We start from the raw sequence: 17,459 nt of genomic DNA on the forward strand, positions 1-17,459 counted from the left end.
TGCCAACAAAAAAAGAGCTCATTGTTGTTATTCGAGATCCTTGGTGAACAAAGTCGATGTATAACTGTATGTATGACCTGTTACTTTGCTAGGGTACATACAGATACCATAGTGTCGACATTATTCTGCAGCGATAGAGATCACCATTAACAACGGGATCATGGGGATTTTGGCCCATATCTACACTTCCTGTCATTTGTAAAAGCCTTGGGTATAGTACCTGTTTGTGCATGTGTATAAACTATAAACATGTGTAAGTATTGCATGCCTCCCATCTACTCCTCCTCTTGCAGTCTGATCTCACACAACCATGACATTATTTTGATCTACACTCAGCCTGATAGGTGTGTGTCTGTGAGCCACACGTCAAATGAATTCAGAATTTCCTTACAGTCAATCAATCATGACGTAGCCAGTCAGTCAGATACTAAGTCAATTAGTCACAATTTGACGTTCGTTGATTCAGTCAGTACGTCAGACAGAGTGACAGACCAGACACTTTCTGTCAGAGATTGGTTGAGTGCAGGATGACGCACTGTAACAGTGATGTAATGGGGGCACGGTAATACTGTATAACACAGGTGAGGGAAGTGTGAAACAGGTGCTGTCATGTACAGAGAGACAACATGCACCACTGATCGTACTGTACTGTATGTCTGGTCATGCTTGGGGGAGGTGACAGGGAGAGGTGTATTTGTCTATGTGATTGCAGTGGGAGTCTGATATTTTCCCATACTCCCATTGATTTCATCATGCGTTCCTGGATCTGGTCTGATAAACTCTTGGCTCGGCATGGTTTGGGGCCAGCATGTTGTTGTGTTACCACCTTGGGGTGTATTTCCACGGTAGGACACACACATAGGGGCTGTGTTTGTTTTGGAGGTGTGATGCTGGAGCTCTGCTAGCTTGTTTGGGTATAAATAATTCTTGTTTGACAAGGACACGCTTTTTAAAAGCTGGCACGGTGACGTGTGGTTAAACAATGACACAGACAGATACTGTACTCCAGTGGTGGTCAGTGCCGTTTATGATGAGGGAGGACAATTTTTCTCATGAGAATGGCCTTATTTCTATTACAGCATGTTGGATGGCTGTCATTCATATTCCATTCACCCAGCTCAATGTAACATCAATAGGTTTAGGCTACTACATGATACTGACATTTTCCCTGTACCCATCATGAGGTTGCTGCAACCTAGCCTCTGAATGAAAGTTTACAATGTAGGTGTACACAGGTCGAGAGAAACATTTGAGATGACAGACAGTGACACATTCAATACGGCCTCACACAAACTCTTGCCTGCACGCTCTCCGTAGCCGACGGGAGTAAGACATTTAAACAGGTCAACATACACAAAGCTGTGGGGCCAGACGGATTACCAGGACGTGTGCTCCGGGCATGTGCCGACCAACTGGCAGGTGTCTTCACTGACATTTTCAACATGTCCCTGATTTGAGTCTGTAATACCAACATGTTTCAAGCAGACCACCATAGTCCCTGTGCCCAAGAACACAAAGGCAACCTGCCTAAATGACTACAGACCCGTAGCACTCACGTCTGTAGCCATGAAGAGCTTTGAAAGGCTGGTAATTGCTCACATCAACACCATTATCCCAGAAACCCTAGACCCACTCCAATTTGCATACCGCCCAAACAGATCCACAGATGATGCAATCTCTATTGCACTCCACACTGCCCTTTCCCACCTGGACAAAAGGAACACCTATGTGAGAATGCTATTCATTGACTACAGCTCAGCGTTCAACACCATAGTACCCTCAAAGCTCATCACTAAGCTAAGGATCCTGGGACTAAACACCTCCCTCCGCAACTGGATCCTGGACTTCCTGACGGGTCGCCCCCAGGTGGTGAGGGTAGGTAGCAACACATCTGCCACACTGATCCTCAACACTGGAGCTCCCCAGGGGTGCGTGCTCAGTCCCCTCCTGTACTCCCTGTTCACCCACGACTGCATGGCCAGGCACGAGTCCAACACCATCATTAAGTTTGCAGACGACACAACAGTGGTTGGCCTGATCACCGACAACGACGAGACAGCCTATAGGGAGGAGGTCAAAGACCTGGACGGGTGGTGCCAGAATAACAACCTATCCCTCAACGTAACCAAGACTAAGGAGATGATTGTGGACTACAGGAAAAGGAGCACCGAGCACGTCCCCATTCTCATCGACGGGGCTGTAGTGGAGCAGGTTGAGAGCTTCAAATTCCTTGGTGTCCACATCAACAACAAACTAGAATGGTCCAAACACACCAAGACAGTCGTGAAGAGGGCACAACAAAGCATTTTCCCCCTCAGGAAACTAAAAAGATTTGGCATGGGTCCTGAGATCCTCAAAAGGTTCTACAGCTGCAACATCGAGAGCATCCTGACCAGTTGCATCACTGCCTGGTACGGCAATTGCTCGGCCTATGACCGCAAGGCACTTCAGAGGGTAGTGCGTACGGCCCAATACATCACTGGGGCAAAGCTGCCTGCCTTCCAGGACCTCTATACCAGGCGGTGTCAGAGGAAGGCCCTAAAAATGGTCAAAGACCCCAGCCACCCCAGTCATAGACTGTTCTCTCTACTATCACATGGCAAGCGGTACCGGAGTGCCAAGTCTAGGACAAAAAGGCTTCTCAACAGTTTTTACCCCCAAGCCATAAGACTTCTGAACGGGTAACCAATGCTTACCCGGACTATTTGTGTGCCCCCCCAACCCCTCTTTTACGCTGCTGCTACTCTTTGTTTATCTTATATGCATAGTCACTTTAACCATACATCCATGTACATCTACCTCTATTGGCCCGACCAACCAGTGCTCCCGCACATTGGCTAACTGGGCTATCTGCAATGTGTCCCACCTCCTGCCAACCACTCCTTTTACGCTACTGCTACTCGCTGTTCATCATATATGCATAGTCACTTTAACCATACCTACATGTACATACTACCTCAATAAGCCTGACTAACCGGTGTCTGTATATAGCCTTGCTACTGTTATTTTCAAATGTATTTTTACTGTTGTTTTATTTCTTTACTTACCCCCCCCCCCATACACACACACACACACACACACACACACACACACACACACACACACACACACACACCTTTTTTTCACACTATTGGTTAGAGCCTGTAAGTAAGCATTTCACTGTAAGGTCTACCTGTTGTATTCGGCGCGCCTGACAAATAAACTTTGATTTGATTTGATCGAGGGTGTGATCATTAGTCCAACAGTTGCAAATGAGAGTTTCTATTGGACAAATTCAGGAATTCTTATCCATGTTTTGTTTGCTTCAGTTTAAGAAACGTTTTCGATCAGAATCGGCGGAATGAATAAACCCCTAATCACGCATAAACACAGTTCACTTTCATAGCAGCCACGTTGTCTTCATTGTAGCCTCTATGCAGTCTCCTCTCACCATTTCCCTTCGTTTGTGGACTTCAATGAACAACACATCAGCTGTATGTGACTAGGAAAAAAAATCTTTCCAAGCCAAACCATAACCGCTACACACAGCCTACATCGTTGTCCCCTTATTAGCTAAAGTAACATCCTAGTCAACATAGGTAATAGATCTAATGTGTTAGTAAACCCAGTTAAGCAGTTAAACCGGCGGGGACCCGGTGGAAATAAATTATTAAAACCAAAAGATTACTTTGAATTTGACGAGTTCCAGTGTTGTGTTGGATAGTCATAGCCAGCTAGCTAACATAGCATCCTTCTGTTTGAGCCGGGTGTTTGAGTAACTAAAAAAAAAACGAAATCTCTCTCTCTCTATTTCTCTCTTGCTTCTCCTTCATTTTTTAAGAAATTAATTTGGTGAAAACTGTTCAACTATTGTCTTTCTCTTTAAGTCAACTACTCATCACATTTTATGCACTGCAGTGCTAGCTAGCTGTAGCTTATGCTTTCAGTACTAGATTCATTCTCTGATCATTTGATTGGGTGGGCAACATGCCAGTTCATGCTGCAAGAGCTCTGATAGGCTGGAAGTTGTCATAGTTACTCTGTAAGTCTATGGAACCAAGAGGTTATGTATTGAAGTTGTCGTGACTTTACTTTCATTAATCGGATGACTGTTATTTATCTAATCAACTAACTATGTTTAATTGTTACCCGATTAAATTAAATGAATCATGTAACAATTAACTCATTAGGATTTGGGGCACCACAAGAGAAGTTCTTTAAAGAGTTATCATCTCCCAAATTAAACTCTAAAGGTCTGTACATATTACATCCATAAACAGTCAACTTATTAATCATATCATCATTCTGAACAGTCTTAACCTCCTTGCATCTGCAAAAACCCCAGCCTTGCTTATGGTTCAGTACTACACAAATTGGTTTAGCTAACTAAATGGGGTTATCTAGTCAGTTGTACAACTGAATGCATCTTCCGCATTTAACCCAAACCCTCTGAATCAGAGAGGTGCGGAGGGCTGCCATAATCGACATCCATGTCTTCGGCACCCAGGGAACACAGAATAAACATACACACTTAATACATTAGAAACAGGTCCCTAGCGGACTGACAACGATATGGCTGCTTGTTACAAAAGACATGGGAGGGCGAGAAAGAGAGAGAGGGACAGAAACACTTAACGTTGGTACATTTAGAAACTACTCTCACTTATTCTTTGCACATGAACCGCCGCCTGCTTGGAGTAAGAAATCATGAATCTATTTACGTGGAAATGCCTTGGTTTGCCATGCATCTCTCCTAGCTGGGCCTTCTTGGAAAGGGGCTTGTTTGGGCCTTTGCGCGACACGCTTGTAAGGCTCTGATTGTCCAAAAGGGGTCCCCACCAGTCTTCTACTGTTGTTCTCCTCTGCAGTCGTCTGGTATCCGGCAGCCGTCCGGTATCTGGTGACTTGTTGTGTAGTCCTGAACAGAACTACAGATTTGATTCTAATTCCATTTGCTCTGGAAGATGCTTCTTTGAAGATAGTCTAGCCAGCTGTGTCGATGGTTCCCAGTGGGGTGATGAGAGTAGCGTAATACGATGATTTGAACAGAGTAATGGAATGGTCCCACTTAAATTAGTTTTTCTAGATACTTTACTCAGGACAGCTAATCAGTCGTACCAGTGATTGTCCGGGAGTTGACTTTATCGTCTTTATCTCGTGTTGAGATTCAAAGTTTAAACCACCTTAAAAGTGAGCTGCGGGCTTCCTAGTGGCCTAAGGCACTGCATCACAGTACTAGCTGTGCCACTAGAGATTCTGGGTTCGAGTCCAGGCTCTGTTGCAGCCGGCCGTGACCGGGAGACCCATGGAGCAGCACACAATTGGCCCAGCGTCGTCTGGGTTAGGGGAGGGTTTGGCCGGCAGGGATGTCCTTGTCCCATCGTGCACTAGCGACTCCTGTGGCGGGCCGGGTGCAGTGCACGCTGACACAGTCGCCAGGTGTATGGTGTTTCCCCCGACACATTGGTGCGGCTGGCTTCCGGGCATTGTGTCAGGAAGCAGTGCGGCTTGGTTGGGTTGTGTTTCGGGAGGACGCACGGCTCTCGACCTTCGCCTCTCCCGAGTCCGTACGGGAGTTGCAGCGATGAGACAAGACTATAACTACCAATTGGATACCAAGAAATTGGGGATAAAAAATAAAAAGTGAGCTGCAGCTCAACGTCTCCCTGGTCTGATATGTTCATTGTTAACCCATAATTTTATATAGTTAGTTCAAAAGGGGCGGTTCCGTCAGGCTGACCTCACTCAATGGCGTGACTTGTCACTGTGCAAAGTTATGTAAAACTATTATCTCTTATGGCTCCTAAAATCATGTCCCTCTCTTAACAAAAACATTTTCATAATTTTTCATTTTTCATGCACAACGCATCGGATGGACACTTCACACATATAGTGTGTATACTTTCCAAGTTACAGTATTTCCTTTATAACATTTTTAATGACATCACAAAATAACACCCGAAACGTCACCAGTGGTCTCCAGATTGCCTCTGACCATTCCCCACGTTCTATGTTAGAAATATTGTTCCAGTAGTTGCTTTTGAACGTGTTAGAGTTTCTTAAAACAAAAGGCACATTCCTTGGCTGAATTTGGAGAGGGATGTCTGAATGTTCTCTCCTTGACCAGTTCCCTCCTTCCCCCCCTCTGTGGGTGAGAGAGGGTCTGATTGAAGTTATTTATTGCAAAGTTGATCTGACCTATTTGGATCCTCACAGGACAGTCATGACAAAGTCAATGTACCAAAAGGAGGACGGAAGCTAGCTGTCCTCCGGCTACACCATGATGCTACCCTGTTGAGGCTACTCTAGACTATCATTGCAAAACAGTGTGTTTTAATAAATTATTTGGTGACGTGAATATATTTAGTATAGTTTTATCTAAAAAGGATAACTTTTTCAATGTTTTACAATTTTTATTTTTATGAAATTCATTGAGGAGGATGGTCCTCCCCTTCCTCCTCTGAGGAGCCTTCACTGCTGTACTCTACACTCACAGACAAACACTAATATAAGTAAAACTTTCTTTGCTTCCATTGTGGGAAAATGTAAACCTGTTGTTCAGACATTTGAGTGGATCAACAGCTTTTCACTTACACATGGCTGGCTTGTATGTACACATCATGCAGAAGGAAGCTTAGCCTCTTGTTGTTGTTTATAGAAGGAACCCCCTCCTTATTGGCTGTTTACACTCAACTACTTCCTGTCCACCCATGGTCACTTCCTGTGATTAGTGAGTGCTGCTGGCGGAATCCCATAAACCCTCTCCCTTCTCTCCTCTCCTCCTCCTAGTCAACAAACCAGTGGCCAATCAAAGACAAGCTCCCCTTCCTCACACCCAAACAAGTTAGGTCGTAAAACCCAGCGATGGCTCATAGCTTGCTTGTTGCCATGTTAGTCAGTCTAATTGTAGAACCGCCTGTCTGTATGGACCGGAGGCCATCATTGTCCAGGAAGCACAAACAAGCGACTGTGTGTAAAGATGACCATTATAGACATGTTGATTAGAGAGAGCATTGATTAAAGACAGTATGATTGGAGTCTATGGAGGAGAGGCAGCCGGTGGCGATCACAGATTGGAAACCCTCTGTAGCTGACTGTTGGCATGGGTTGTTTCTGTTTCAGCTTGTACTTTCTGACTGCTACAACATGGTCTGTTTCAGCTTGCTCTTTCTGACTGCTACAACATGGTCTGTTTCAGCTTGCTCTTTCTGACCGCTACAACATGGTCTGTTTCAGCTTGCTCTTTCTGACCGCTACAACATGGTCTGTTTCAGCTTGCTCTTTCTGACTGCTACAACACGGTCTGTTTCAGCTTGCTCTTTCTGACCGCTACAACATGGTCTGTTTCAGCTTGCTCTTTCTGACTGCTACAACATGGTCTGTTTCAGCTTGCTCTTTATGACCGCTACAACATGGTCTGTTTCAGCTTGCTCTTTCTGACTGCTACAACACGGTCTGTTTCAGCTTGCTCTTTCTGACCGCTACAACACGGTCTGTTTCAGCTTGCTCTTTCTGACCACTACAACACGGTCTGTTTCAGCTTGCTCTTTCTGACTGCTACAACATGGTCTGTTTCAGCTTGCTCTTTATGACTGCTACAACATGGTCTGTTTCAGCTTGCTCTTTCTGACTGCTACAACATGGTCTGTTTCAGCTTGCTCTTTATGACCGCTACAACACGGTCTGTTTCAGCTTGCTCTTTATGACCGCTACAACACGGTCTGTTTCAGCTTGCTCTTTCTGACTGCTACAACATGGTCTGTTTCAGCTTGCTCTTTCTGACTGCTACAACATGGTCTGTTTCAGCTTGCTCTTTATGACCGCTACAACACGGTCTGTTTCAGCTTGCTACATGGTGTTCTAAAAGACCGATTCAATTAACTTTCACTCAGACAAGCTGTGCCTGACCCCGTTAAGCTCAGCGATGCTGCTAATGTTCCCATGTAGAAACTGGAAAGTAAAAGCACCACCAGAATCCTTATTGACGTTTTACTATGAGGGTAATGTGAAGAATGGTTTGTCAATCAAAAGTTTCTTCTAAAGTTTCCTTTCATTGTGTTCCATGTTAAATAATTTACACCAGGAACCAGGCCAACTGAAAGTATTTTTCAAGATGAGAGAGAAATAACATTTAACAGCCTGGCCTATTTAGACCTCTAAATGGAGGGAAAGAGAGAGGAGAAAGGAAGTGAGAGATTTAACGGTAATGTACTGTTACAGTCTGAAATGACAGGGCAGAGCTCTGCAGTGTTTTCACACTGGAACTGGGAGTTGTGTGGGCCAGTTGGCTCAACTCAGTAAAGCACAACACTGGGCCGTTGGCATGGAGATGGAGAGCAGGACGGCTCCCTCTCTCCCTCCCTGCAAGGCCCCACTGCACCGCAAGACAGATAGGAACAGACTCTCAGAGGAATGGAAGAAAGAAAGGAATTAACTCCAGCCTTTTCAGCAGTTTCTGTCGTTTCTTTAGCTGCTCACATGAGAGATAAAACAGGTTTTTTTCAAAACCAAGCACCAACTCTGTTTACAAACCTTTTAGAAGTTCTAAATAATGTAGGTTTTGTTTCTTGTCCCCAAGAAAGTCAGACAGACATCTATAGAACAGGCTGTTCTGAACAGCTATAAGAAAATGCCCTTTTTCAGACTAAACAATGGGAGGATTTATGTGGAGATGTGAAAGTACTGTAAATTAAAAATGAACCTCCACCTCTTTTAAATCTCTTTAAGAGTGGTTGATTGGGCGGAAGGCAACTTTGTTGCCAGAGTTGGTGACTAAATCAAGTCAAGTGATACTTTATTATCCCAATGATTTGTCCGTTGGCTCATTCAAGACTAATAGACAATCCCTGTCCTGAATCAGGAAAGAAAAAGCTTGATTGAGAGAGATGAAATAGTTCTCGGAAGTCATTTGGTAAGTGAATGTTGGCTTGGTAGAGCTGGCTGGAGACTGGTCTGGTCAGGGCCATGGTGTCAGCCAAGGTGGTCCACCCCTTTTGTCCTAGAGGCAGACAGACCAGGCACAATAAAACCACTGATGCAGCTACAATATTACACAGTCTGACCTTCTCACTGACAACCATAAAAATATCTGACGTTTATGGGCTGTTTTAAAGTTTCAGAATATAAAAGATGATACTATCTGACAAAATGGTAATTCAATTGCGTGGAAAAATTCGAATGAAATTGATATGTCAGATTTCATAACGTACAATACAATTGGAGCGTTAGTCATTATGCGGAAAGAAGGACAAATTCATCTTAATCATGCGAGTGCCCTTTTGTAAAATAAGCAAGGGGAATTAGACTGTCCTAAATGTGGAATTGATTGACCATGCTGGGAGAGAGAGAGAGGGAGAGGTAGAGAGGGCTGTACAACAGTTGTTTTGGGGAATAATGAACGGCGACGTTTGTTTGGAAGTAGCTGTTCTATATAAAGAAGGAACACCTTTTAAGGCAAGAAGATGATGTCAGTCACAGCTAGCCAACATCCACTCTGCCTCCCAAACATACTCAGAAAAATTCCAGAGGCAGGAGTAAAAACACCAGAACAACTTTTCAGATATATTTAGTATACTCAAACTGGGCTCCTAACATTCTCTAAAATATACTAGGCAGGCTGGAAACCATCAGGTGGGTTATTAAAAAATGCAGGCACGCGGGCAAACGGTTTGTTGTCGAAACAATTTCATGCACAACTCACACACGAAGGCTGGCAGTGAAGGAGAGAGAAAGACAAGGCGCTGAGGAAATTAAGCGCGTTTCCCCTCTGCTTGAGCGGGCGAGGCGAAGAGCTTCTGCCTTGCGCTGAGAGAACGCAGCCAAAAAAGGACTGAAAGCGCCACGGAGGAGTGGAGGCCAGGGCTGCCGCTGTCAGGAGCTGCCAAACTATTCCTGTAAAAGCGCTCTTTTGGTGGAGGCTTGGATGTCCGACATTGCTGGGATATTAAGAAAAACACATAAGGAAAAGTAGACCCTGCATTATTTCATTTTGCTATTTCACATGCTATTTTTCATGTACCATAGTCTACACCATCACACAGGTTATGACAGGTTGGAGTGATTCGAATAATGAGTGTTTATTTGGGCCTGGAGTTCCACTGTTGCTATGCTACTAATGAGGGGAGCATGTGACTGATCTCAAATCATGTGGAATATCTGTCTCATGGTGTTTTCACTGTTAGTTCTGTCATTTTACTGTAAAATGTTCAATACCTGTGTTGGGCTCTTCATATTTTTTGAGAGAGAGGGGAGGCTGGGGAATGGGGGGCTTGTCCCCTGGAACCTCAGACAGAAATGACAAATGTCCTGGTTATTCAACATCTGAAACAGATTCTGAGAATTTTGTGCTAGTGAAGTCCTGATGACAAGGCATGTAGCTGTATCTAGACTCTTCTATCCAGGTTTTCTGATGGACTCACTACCAGTCACAGACTGGACCATTAACATTAAGGTTTCTAACATTGGGGTTTTATAGATTTCCCCAAGACCCCTTCTGCTAACCTGAGAAGATAACTCAACGATGTCATGTGTGTTCTGAAGTTCCCACTGTACATTCCCGTTACAAGCCCCCAGACCCAAATCAAATATTTCCCCATTATAAATTAACACATTCAAAGCAAACAGTGGACATAGGATGAGTCTAGTTTACTCGCCCCTCTTTCTTCATTCCAGTCCACAGTCATGTCATCCACCCCCTCTAGGATCAGGAACCTCATTGAGAGCCTCAGTTTCCCCAGCCAACTGATCCCAGACCAGGTCAGAGGTAATTTGACAGTGTAGGAGGGCTCTGTGTGTGAAAAAACATTTTACAGTCTTGTAATTTTCAATTTTATACAGAATTAGTACTGAAAATGTGTGATTAATAACGTCAATTTTTGCTAATATTCACTTCCTGGTTTTGAACCATATTTGAAAAAATACAGGACTCCTATGCTAAAAGGCATTGGCTGAGATGTTAAAATATGCCAAACAAAATGAATATGTTTAATTTAATTTTAAATTGTACTTTTTGACGTTGCTGTTGACAGGCTGGCCTTTTAAGACTTTATGTAATGACTGATAGACTCACTATGCAGAGGTTTCCTCCCCAGAACAGCACTAATCAGCGCTTTACCCACACACACACACACACACACACACACACACACACACACACACACACACAAACACCGTGGCAAGGTTGGCTAGCTGAATTAACCACACCCCATGGTACTCTGAACCCTCTCAGCTCCAGTGTGATTCCTGAGTGAGGCCCTTGGATGGCCCAGTGCTGAAGTCATCCCGACAGCTCTGTGTGTGGTTTTCAACCACTCACAGTAACATCCTCACAACGCATCTGTAACATTAGAGCAATGTCTCGGCACGACTGGGAGGCTCATTCTCTGCGATTGCTGTTTTTACAATCACAATCTCTTTCATTTGTCAACCATGGTTGTGTAACTAGAGAGTGAGAGACGAGTAATAGGGTATTGTGTCAGTCAAGGTGGAAATGGATTACAGCCGCATGCTTTTGTAACATTTTTACAACGTCCCTGTAACCTTGGCAGCGTTATCTCATCCCCTCCAGCGTTCTAGTGGGGTTGAGAGGATGTTGAGTGTTACAGGGGTATGTGTGCTATGTGCTGATTGGTGACCTGGGGAAGGAAAACCACTGCTGTTAGGCTCTCTGGGCGTTTATACTGATCCTGACACAAAATATGGATACATAGTATGGAGTCTAGGCCTTTACTGTATAGATTCCATTGGTAAAAAAAAGGCCTGTACGGAATGCTTCTGATCTACTGGTGTGTGTTCCTGCTTTCATTAAGGTCACAAACTTTTTAAAACTTTGTCCAGTTTTTTTCTGCAATAGTGTTTTTTTTTTTTTTACTGTTTGGCATGATCATTCAAAGTGACCCCACTGTCCAGCAGTCATGTTACTGATGATGCCTATGTATCCCCTTTCCTTTTAGGAACACAGAACAGTTGAAGCAGCTGCAGGATCAGATTCTATTGGAACAGCAAGAAGCAGCCAATTGGATCCAGCAGCAGGAGCAAGAGCAGGAAGTCCCACTTCCGCTGCAGCAGCCCAAGGAAGTGTCCTCTCCACCCTCACCTCCTCTTCCCCCTCCTCCCTCCTTCCAGGAGCTGGAGAGCAGCGCCATGCAGACCAGCACATTCAACTACGCCCGGCCCAAGCAGTTCATCGCTGCCCAGAGCCCCGGGGGGACAGTCCCTGTGGGGGGCTACGTCACCCAGTCCTCTGGCTCCTCTGGATCCAGCCTGCCTTCACCCCTCTCCCCACCCACCTCACACAAACCCTTCACCAGGGTCACCCTGCCTCCCTTCACTAAGGGCAGCAGCATCGGGTCTCAGTCCCCGTCCTCTCCCTCCTTCCCTCCTCCACCCCCTCCCTTCCTCAGCAGCAGCATGTCCTCTCCATCAGGCCCCAGCCAAGACTTTCCCCCACCCCCTCCTCCACCCATCTCCTCGACTCCCCCCTTCTCCCCCGGCCACTCCAGCAGCTCTTCCCCCTTCACTTCCATGCCCCAATCACCTGCTGGCTTCCTGGCCTCCGTCCTGCCAGCCACGCCCACTAGCCCGTCCATCAACGCCCTGGGCCTGCCTAAAGGGAATGGGACTATGTGAGTATCCTCAATGTACTCTGGCTCTAGACACAGCTACACTGGCTCTAGACACAGCTACACTGGCTCTAGACACAGCTACACTGGCTCTAGACACAGCTACACTGGCTGTCCATGGGGCAGTACCCTATACTTTCAGACCATTTCATTCCCCAGTCAAATGGTAGTATAGGATATCAGTCAGTGAGTGACAGCCTGCGGCAGGTCTGTCTCTGTGGAGCCAGGCTGGCTCTCCCTCCATTCTCATCAGCACAGCCTGGAGGCTGGAGGTCTGCTGCTAGATGGAAGATGGCCTGTTTAAATTCTTATTCAGCATGTTTACAACCCAGAGACCAGCCAGGGACTCGTACAGACACTCAGCTCAGAGAGCACCTTCTCTCCCAGTGTCCTGAGGTGTGTAAATGTGTGTGTGAGTTAAGAATATTTCCACTATCGTCTGAAAAATATACACAATGACTTTAGAATGAAGGGTGTGTCAAAGTCAAATCAATATATATTTGAAGGGTTTATGCACAGCTGAGATTTCAACACACCCTACTGGGCATTTTCCAAAACACAATAGTATTTCTCAAGTCAAGAAACCCTTCCATCTCAGGCCAGGCCTGACTATGAGTCTGCTGCACCCAGAGTGAGCTTGGTCATGTTTATGTTTATTTAACTGATAGAGATCTGGTGTTGTGTAGATAATCCTGGCTCTGCTTCTGCTTGATGATGCCTGGCCTTCTGGAGAAAACATCCACTCTGCTCTGCTGTCAAACACGCTCTCCCCCTTCCCCTTTAAGGCAATTCCACATCTCCTTCCTTCCCTCGCCCTCTTTTTCATCAAGCCCTCTCCTCTGTCTGTTTTTCACCTCACCGGGGCATTCCTGCATCAGGGGTGAGAGATAAGAGGACTCTGCTTTTGGAAGGCTGCAGTTGGACATGTTCAGATAAGGGAACGAGAAACAGAAAGAAGTGGCTTATTCTGTCTCAATCACGGGTTCAAATAACTCCCAGTCAGTCTAACGCACACACACACAAACAACATATTGCACATCATGGCTATGTGATCTACTGTAGAAAGAAACAGCAGCCGCTGTTGACTAACGGCCTGAGGTCCCATGTCCTTACTCCTGCTTCTGTTGTTGTGTTCTGTCAGCGGTGCTTTCCCCCGGAAGCAGTCCAGAGGAACCCCACGCCTGGCCTCTGACTCTGACATCCAGGGAACCAAGGATGCTGTCATTCAGGACCTGGAGAGGAAGCTACGATTCAAGGAGGAGCGCATGAGCAATGGACAACAGGTGTGTGTTACAGAGTGCCTTCATAACACGACTGTGTATTTGTAAATGACAGCGTATTTGTAAATGACTGTGTATTTGTAAATGACTGTGTATTTGTAAATGACTGCGTATTTGTAAATGACTGTGTATTTGTAGGTAACTTGGGAATGAAGGTATTTTTGTAACGTTCTTTTAATACATATTATTAACAAGCGGTCCATCATGTCAAATATCAATCATATTTCATTCCCAACCATTAATACATGCATAACTATGCCACAGATATGTCCACAGACAAGCTTTTCTGCTGCTGTTAGAACAGGCCCAGTACTATAGCTCCAAAAGAGCCTTTTTGACTTGGAGAGGACTAAACGTTTTTCCCCCATGTCATCCATATCAGAAGAATATCTCAGGACGACTGTATCTTATTAATATTTGTAACGAGTGTGTGTTGCTGTTGCGACTGACACACTAAACCCCGGCTGACCCATTAATCGGTGCTTCCAGAGGTTAACCTACGAGGAGAAGATGGCTCGCAGGCTGCTGGGGGCAGACAATGCAGCCACAGTACTAAACACACAGCAGCAGGATGAGGAGCCAGTCACACAGGTACGCTGCTGCTGCAACTAGACCAAGAACACACACACACACACCTGGACAGGTATATACACATACACTTGGGCTGGACTGGACAGGTACAGACTCACAGAGTCACAAAATACTTGTCTAGGATCACCACCTCTGTGCTACACTGTAGTATTGCGTGTGTGTGTGTGTGTGCGTGTGGCATACACACCTACATTAGTCATATTTGTCAGTCACACCGCTTTACTCAGAGTTGTGTCGGTGTGCAGGGTTACTGAATTTCTGAGCTACGTCTATTTTTCCATCTGAATGCTGGCCTGTGATGTTTATTATTGAAAAAGGCTATATTATATTTCGGCTACACTGGAAACACTTTAATTTAACGCATGCAATAAAGCTTTGATATGAACAGAATACTATCCTACAGAACCCTCTTTAAAAACACTCTGTTATTAAAACTTGCAGACTCCACAGTGTTGATACGGACGCAGTTGGAAATGAGTTGAATGTAGCTATTTGTTCCCCTCAGAAACATTAAAAAGCTGTATAGAACTGTGATAAAGTGTCGAATATAGGCTACAGCTACACAGATTAATACAACATGTCGTCTTAAAGATGTCCAGAAGACAAAACCTCATTGCAGAACACACACATAGTTGTTGCATTGACTAAAGTCAAGCCTCAGTGCCAAGTAAACATAGTTTGTCCTCTCACAGCTGCAGACAGTGGCAGTGGTGTTTTGTGGAGGTCAGGGCTGTTCTGTGCTGCTGTGCTGTAATGACGTTTGGTTCTGGCTGCCTGGAGGTCCATGGGACTGAGCCTGGTTCCCTGTCTGATAGAGATTGGCTCTGCATGGCTCTGGGCACTATTCTGCCTGAGGCTGTGCGTTTGCCTGTTCCAAATCAGAGGATGTGTGATGAAAACATGTGTGTTTTGTGGAAATGTGAAATGGTATAAGACTTATAATGTTACACACTCTTTCATGAATGCTGGTAAGTGCATGCACGCCCACACCCTCTTGGTGTGTGGTTGGACCTCGGGTCGTGACGTCATACAGTAACACAGAGACAACACCTCACTATTATTTTATGTCTTCGCAGGACTCCAGTTCATCTGATATAGAATCGGTCCCTCAAAAGGTTATTCAAGCCTCTTTCTCTCTCTCTCTCTCTCCTTCTCCTCCCCCCTCTTTCTCTCTTTCCTTCTCTCCCTCTCTCTTTCTCACTCACTGTGTGTGGTCACTCCCCGTGCTTAAGCCATTAAACAAAGCCACACTGATAATAATTCTATTAGATGTGCTCACAAACACTTTGACCGTAACAGGATCAGGCCTGGGAACCTGCAAAGGAACTGATAAGGATAAAGACAAACATACATTTGACAAAAAAAGCAGATGGAAAAAAGTTCATTCATGGTTCTGTTAAGGTCATTGTGGTGGTTACATATCTTTTGACCGCCTGTGGTCTTCAGTCAGAGTTGACCCAATTACTGACCAATACTTTTTTATGAGAAACCGTGTAAGTATGGCCAAGGCTTTGTCCCAGCATGGCTGTTACTTTTAATGTATATGTTGATTCATTGAATCTCAGTGTGTTGATTGGTCACTTTTGATGTGTTAATCAGATATTGGCGCCTGCATGAGCTTGTTTCCAACACCTTCCTGGCATGAAATGCTAAAATGAACATGTCCACTGTCATCAGAACTATGGGATACACCCGTAGCTGTGTGTGTGTGTGTGTTACGTGTCACGACCTATATACTTGTCTCTTGTTTGTGTACGGGCGTGAGCGAGTGAACGAGAAACAGAGAGAAACAGAAAGAACAAGAATTCAAGGGAGGGGGGAGAGAGAGGGAGGAAGAGAGAGAGAAATGTTTGCGAGAAGGAGGGGAGACGGGGATTGAGGGAGAGGCAGAGAAATAGATTTACACTTTGGTGAGCGTTGGCAACATACCACAGTCCTCCCCCTACCAAAGCTTTGCCTCCCCTTGAGATGTCATAACCCTTCAGCCGTGTCTTACGCCTGTAATTATCAGTCAGTCAGTCAGTCAGTCAGTCAGTCAGTCAGTCAGTACACTCTACTCTCCAGATGTTGCCTCTGCCGCAACAGGCTGGGCCAGGATGGTGAGAGGTTGAGATTGAAGGAGAGAGGAGGAATTGAGAGAGAGAGAGGAATAGACTGAAAAGGAGGGAGGAATAGAGTTGACAGGGAATAGGAAGACACGGGATAAAGGCGAGCTGACGGGAAAAGGAGAATCTTGGTTTTCCGTTACTCTTTGTTCTTGAATGAATGAAAGGATAAATCAATGAATGCATGCCTGAGTGGCACAGAATGTTCTTGGTGGAGTGCGCTTCTTCTTCATCTGCTTTTTCTGTGACCCCGTCCCTCTGTGATTTCCGGCTCTTCCTGTAACAGTGATGCTCCTTGAACTCCGTCTCCCAGGGTTAACCCTGCTCCCTCTCTGTGTGCTCTGCAGGAGTACAAGGTGTCCAGCTTTGAGCAGCGCCTGATCAGCGAGATCGAGTTCCGTCTGGAGCGCTCTCCAGTGGAGGAGTCCGACGACGATGTGCAGCATGACGAAGACTCTACAGGCCAAGGGGTGGTGCCATTCTTTGACAGCAAGCTCAAACACTACAAGGTGTTCGAGGGCATGCCCGTCACCTTCTCCTGCAAGGTCATCGGAGACCCCAAGCCAAAGGTCAGAGGTCACACAGATCACAGAGTGAGGATGTGGAAATATAGCGGACTGATTCATCGTTAGTCTCGCATACCAGGACGCCGTATTCTAGCATTTCTTATTGTATTTAATGTCAATATTATCACTGCTATGCTATTTAGTTATAGTGTATTGTTGTATGCTGAACCTATTTAATGTACTGCCATATTGTTCTGATCATTTGGAATTGATGATGTGTGGTGTTGTTAGTAGGAGGTACATGTACTGTGTGTTATAAGGGCGAGGCCTGCCGTACTAACATCTCTGAGTCCGCCACTGTGGTCAGCATCAGAGGCT

General features: G+C 45.3%; 1 protein-coding gene across 6 annotated transcripts in view; it reads left to right on the forward strand.

Annotated features, from left to right (window-relative positions):
* LOC115192399 (palladin) overlaps positions 1-17,459 on the forward strand; it is a 57,066-nt gene that overhangs the window by 34,253 nt on the left and 5,354 nt on the right. For 4 of the 6 annotated variants that reach the window (XM_029750864.1, XM_029750866.1, XM_029750865.1 and 1 more), the window contains 5 exons: positions 11,931-12,602; positions 13,741-13,882; positions 14,369-14,470; positions 15,547-15,585; positions 16,923-17,144. In XM_029750864.1, coding sequence (XP_029606724.1) covers positions 11,931-12,602; positions 13,741-13,882; positions 14,369-14,470; positions 15,547-15,585; positions 16,923-17,144 — 1,177 coding nt within the window. The remainder of the gene's footprint in view (positions 1-11,930; positions 12,603-13,740; positions 13,883-14,368; positions 14,471-15,546; positions 15,586-16,922; positions 17,145-17,459) is intronic. The other 2 variants (XM_029750868.1, XM_029750869.1) reach the window with 1 other exon arrangement.

The sequence above is a fragment of the Salmo trutta genome, chromosome 4 (genome assembly GCF_901001165.1).
Source record: "Salmo trutta chromosome 4, fSalTru1.1, whole genome shotgun sequence".
In the NCBI taxonomy this organism is placed as follows: Eukaryota; Metazoa; Chordata; class Actinopteri; order Salmoniformes; family Salmonidae; genus Salmo; species Salmo trutta.